The sequence below is a fragment of the Monopterus albus genome, unplaced genomic scaffold (genome assembly GCF_001952655.1).
Source record: "Monopterus albus unplaced genomic scaffold, M_albus_1.0 scaffold267.1, whole genome shotgun sequence".
NCBI classification, from domain to species: domain Eukaryota; kingdom Metazoa; phylum Chordata; class Actinopteri; order Synbranchiformes; family Synbranchidae; genus Monopterus; species Monopterus albus.
In genome coordinates, this window is record NW_018128147.1 from 481202 (window position 1) to 486744 (window position 5543).

A 5543-nucleotide genomic window follows, 5' to 3' on the forward strand; every position below is an offset into this window, starting at 1 on the left:
CACCTGATTTTAAGCAGGTTTTCAGTTCACACTTTAAAAAAAAAAAAAAGCAGTGTAAAGATCTGGAAATATCGCAATTGAATTTGGCGTATCTACAAAATGTAATGGAAGCAGACGCCTCATGATGTACGCAGCTATTGGTCACTCAAGCTTTCGCTCCGCTAAAGAGATGAGAAATAGTGCCAGATGTAAACATCATACATGTGTGGAGTGTTGTCGAGACTGTCCTCACGTTTATTCTTGAAACCAACAAATGTTATATTTCCATCATGTTTTCCCATGGGTTTTCCTCTTTAGAGCCTTGACTGCAGCTCTTTCAGTGTCCTTGTTGTCTGCAGTGATTTAATTGCACTGACTAGAGAATTAGCTCCACTTTTTCTCTACATGGGGAAAAGGCTGAGCTTCATTTTGTAATATTTACATGCAGTAACAGCAGTGGATAGGAACATTAATTGATCCCACTTTTTCTTTTGCCGATTCTCTGCAAATATGCTAAATCTTGACATCCACATTACGGCTATGTGTGTTACTGAAAAGTAGGCTTGAACATTTAATCATTTTCAAATGAAATGCTACCAATTTTAAACTATCCGAGCCGGGTCCCCAGGCAGGCTTCAGGTGCACACACTGTGCCCTGCTCCTCAGGCCTCACCTAAAACCTGCAGAGTAAATGACTGAGTGGATGAAGATAAAGATACACAATGCACTTCACTTTGGTGCTACTAGCCACATCAGAAGCAAAAGCAAGCAAGTGTTGACAGCACTGAAGAAATCATTCATGTAAAAGGGAAACAGTACGTTGGTCGTCTGGAACAGGTAATGTACTGACTGTTCCTGGTTAAGGTAGCAACGGTGAAGCAACCCCACAGAATTATTCCAACGTTTAAAACCCCACAACTACAGTTGTCACCTGTCTCTTTTAATACAGGATCATCCATTTTGATAAATACAATGCTCTCTTTGTTCCTTATTGGCTATATGAGAGTTTATAATTATAATGCTTAAATTGATGGTCTACAATGGCAAAGTCATCATCATACTAAGTAAAACTAAACCAGTTTAGAAAAGCTGTGAGATCAGAGGGCTAAAGACAGGCTGTCGTCTCTACACGTGTAGAGCAGCAGAGCCCACTGCGTGTTGCCTTCCTCACCTGGGCTCCCTCCACTAACTGCACTGGTTCTGTCCTGTGGCTGTTTGTACCATTATCATCATTAAACACTGAAGCAGTGACTGTTGATGACTCACTTTACTTGAATAACACAGTTTAAAAATGTATGGAAGAGAAAAAAGTTGTTTTTTTTTTTTTATTAAATGCTTAAAATAGTTCAATGCATCTACAGAAATAACTGTGCAGACAACAGAGGATTTAGGACCATAGCTCCAGTGAGCCCAGTACAAACAGCAGTCAAGTTTTACAGCATAAAAGGGACTCAGAAGGAAGCTAGTCTGAGTTTATTTATCAGGGTGATGTTGGTATAGCTTAGTTTTCTTCTCTGGTTCCATCAGAAATTACTACTCAAAGTCTGTGATGAGCTCAGATCAGCAGAATTTGATGAATGAAGAAAGAAAAGAAAATATGCCTGTTCTGTATTTACTGCTGTGCTGTCCAGTTTGAATTCTGTCTCACACTCTCTAGCCTACAGCCAAAAATGAAAGTGAAAACTAGAAGTACAGTTGAGTACAAAGCAAACTGAACAGCAGTAAACCCGTTCTCAGCACCACCAGTGCATGTATGAGGATGTTGGGTTCATCCTCTGTCATTCATAGTGAAGTTTGTTTGCAGTGAATAAAACAGAACTGCACTTTAAGTTGCAAAAAAAAAAGCCATTAGATTATTTTCCCAAATCGCACAGCCCTACTGAAAAACCCTGATGTATAGGTTTTATTCTGCACTCTGCTACCTGTAGTACAGCTGTTCTTATCATTGGCTCTCCATTTTTCTGCTGTTCTGCTTTCATCCCCTCCTCTGTTCCCCTTTGAGACTCAGTCACCCACACCTTCTAGTCCCTTTTGTCTCAGCCCCCTAAGACCACCAGGGAAGGACCCCTTTGCACAGCTCTTTCTGCAGAATTTCTTATAGAACATCTTTAGGTAATGCTCGTCTTCTGTGTTTAAGTGCTGTGTCGACAGACTGCATGTTTAGTCCTGCCTTGTTTGGAGCAAACTGGCTGTTATATGGCTGATTTTCTTTTGGAGCCAGTCACAGCACCGTCCTGTGAAATGCGGCTACACTTGCCTTCCCAGCTTGCTGCTTTGCACACGTCTCTTCTCCTATTGAATATGGATTGCTTTGGTCAACATTTCTTTGCAAGAGACTGCAGCTTTGTTCAGCTGTTATTCTGCAATACAAGCTTCAGAAATCATGAGAACTTTGCCTTTCTGGAGCATTTTAACTCTTGTGTTTACGTACATTGAACATGGATGGATGCTGGTCTTGCATTACTGTATCTACAACTATTTTCCATGTTCCATAAAAAATTGACAGTTTCTTTATCTTCTCAGATGCAGTTTATGTAACCTGAGATGGAGGAGACTTTCCAATCTGAAGACAATTCACAACAAAGTCAACTTACACAAGCAAACCTGCAGTTTGCTTCTAATGAACTCACCTCTCTGAGAATGAAAAGCCCAAATAAGACTGAATAAAATCACAGTGACTCGTAGCAGCTTTGGCCATCTCACAGAGGCATCACAGCGGACATTGTGCCCATCTAGACATGTCAAAGTCATAGAAGGAGAACAGTGTGCGCTGCCATTCAGAACCATGTGGACAGGGACCGGCCTCTACTGTATCGTGGGTTATGAGAAATGCATACTGTTCGAGTTGTCTTTTTTGTTTTTTTATATCCAGGCGAGGCTGGGAGAGTCACCTTTTGATTATCAATCATGATTATCTTCTTCAAGAATCCTCATATTAGGAAAATTGGTGCAAACTCCTGTTTATACCACAGACTTTTTGTTCTCAGTAGACATTCCTTGTGTATTGTTTGTATTTATTTATGATTACCTACAAAGGACAACATTGTTAAAAAAAGGAAATGTATTTAGTCACTGACCTCCAAGTGGAAGGTCTTCAGGTTTTTACATAGGTATGGTTGATGGTAGAATTGGATTTTGAGTGATTGAGATGAAGTTAATATAAAGTTGAAAAGAGATGACACATTTTGATGTATGGGGCACTGAATATTCTCTGTACTCGCATGATACTGTGTACAGTCATCTGAGGCTCAAGGGGTCACACTGAGGATGTATATCAACATAATTCATTAACACCAAATCTGTGGGGGCAATTTCTATGAATTTGGCAGGGGAACATTTTCCACTTCAGCAAAAGCACTACATTTTATATTGAGGCAGCATTGCATTGGAACAAAATATGCATTTATGCTTTTTGACGCTTTTGGCATGCCATTTATTCTTACATGTAACAAAGCTTCTGGCTGCCCCTTTCCAACTTGAATGTGTAGGGTCACTTTCATGCTTTGATCATTTTTCCATAGGCAAGCACTGGAGTGTTGAGGACAATGTGGGGGCATGGGGAGATATCACGTGTAGGTTCAAGTCTGACTGGTAACCAAGGGGTGGGCTCCAGTTGTGCAGGAGAATGGAGCACTGTTGATCGGTGCTTTGTGTATATAAAACTGATCCTGCCAGTCACAGAAATGGGTGTAAGGATGAAAGATGGCTGGAACATGAAAGTGACCCTTAATCCATTAACTGAGCATATTTGTTGTATTGTCTCTAAGGATTACATACACACACACACAGTTTTTTGTTTTTTCTAATAAAGTGCAAGTTTCCGCACGTCTTTCTTTGACTCCATATTTATCTATCAAAAGAGAAACATGTTAAGAACAGATCATTAGAAGTGTATAACTATTGTGGTTGGCAACAGACAACTGGACTAAACAGATGTTAAGCATCTTTATTAAGGGTAGGCCAATGAACCTCGAACAGGACGGGGTGTGAGGGTGGTGCAGGTGGCTGATGTGAACTCTGGACATCCTCGAGGTCATGGTAGTGACGGGAAAAGTGATCGTGGCACAGATCGAACAGGAATGTATGCTGACATCTCAGGGCAAACGCTCCTAGTTTCAACTAATAAAGTAACCTCCTGTTAAGAGTATATAGAGAGAATTCTTGAACTCATGTTTGAAAATATAGGTTTTGTAGTTTTTAAGTTGATCTGACTTTTTTTTACTTTTAATTCCAATATGCAAAAGGCCATTCTACATGTACAGCCTTAATGGCCTTAAGGGAGTTATCTCATTAGATTTTAGTTCATCATTTGAGGTAATTGACTATTGCACATGACCAAACCATAAGTGGTAAGGTGGCATAGAAGCTATTTATCTGAACAAATATAAAATGAGAACACTTGAATATGGAATACTGCAGGAAAATTATCTGGGGATACTATTTAAGTTGAGGGTGTCAGTAATTATGTCCAGGCCATTTTTCGAGTTCTGTGTAGAATGGATCAGATTTGGCTTTTTTCTCTCTCTGCTTTTTTGTGTTGTTCAAATGCAAACAAACAAAATAAACATGAAAATACCAAAGACTCTGTGATTGCAAAGATTTTCTGGGAGAAGTGCTGTGTTATGTGACAGAAATGCAGGGATGCCAGTATTTTTGGCCATGACTGTATCTCATTCTTTTTGTTCCTTTGTTTTAAATACATGATTTTGTATAATAAGTTCTCAGCTCCCCTGAAAGTCCTTTCGTAAAGGAAACATTTGAAGGCAGTTTTATCCATCAAACTCATTTTTGGAAGTCAAACAAGGTTAACTATCTGGAGGCCACTGCAAAAGGAAGGCTTCTATTAAACAGTATAAAGCTTTTATTAACTCGCCAGTTAATTCAATCATGAAAGTCAGTGACTCACACAAACACACATTTGCATCTTTCTACTGCTGAATGCAAACTAAGGGGAAGTGACAGCACAACAAAGATCCCTCTTATTGCTGGTGAATAGGCTTTGCCAAGCAGGATGTACCTTTTGTATCAAGGTCTGTAAATGTGTCTGTTCAAGTATGCGTGTTGCACATGCATAAGCTGCTGCACCTGTGGATTGAGTATCCTCCTTAATGATGAAGGGTGGGACTTCGGTATCCCCAGCAGCCAAGGACTCCTCACCACTTGGATGACCCACCGTTCAGTTTCCACAAATTTAACTTTAAGGACGTGTAGCACTATACCACTGGACTGGCTCTTTAAGAGACACCTTGCAAAGGTAACATTTTTATTTAGTGCAAAGTGTGTGTTTTTGTGTGTGTTGTATTGTTTTTTTGGATGCCCAATAAATGTTATTGATATAACTACTACTCTTCCTGGGGTACATAGGGAAAATGATGCATTCTGCATTTTACACAGTTGTGACTAATTTGCACTGAACTACCCAGTAATAGCCTAAATTAAGTTCACTGTCAAGGCAGATGTTTTAAAGTGGCAAAACTAATGTCAGGTACTGCTGAGTTATCTGCAAATAAGGCCACATTACTGTTGTCAGGAACATGAGGCACACTACCAGTCAAAAGTTTGGA

The 5543-nt window shown here is 39.8% G+C and overlaps 1 protein-coding gene across 10 annotated transcripts in view; it reads left to right on the forward strand.

Moving 5' to 3' along the window:
• LOC109972718 (phosphatidylinositol-binding clathrin assembly protein-like) overlaps window positions 1-3808 on the forward strand; it is a 99407-nt gene extending 95599 nt beyond the window's left edge. For 8 of the 10 annotated variants that reach the window (XM_020621779.1, XM_020621781.1, XM_020621783.1 and 5 more), the window contains 2 exons: window positions 1982-2091; window positions 2503-3808. In XM_020621779.1, the coding sequence (XP_020477435.1) occupies window positions 1982-2080 (99 nt within the window). In that variant the 3' untranslated portion in view covers window positions 2081-2091; window positions 2503-3808. The remainder of the gene's footprint in view (window positions 1-1981; window positions 2092-2502) is intronic. The other 2 variants (XM_020621785.1, XM_020621788.1) reach the window with 1 other exon arrangement.
• Window positions 3809-5543: the final 1735 nt, after the last annotated feature.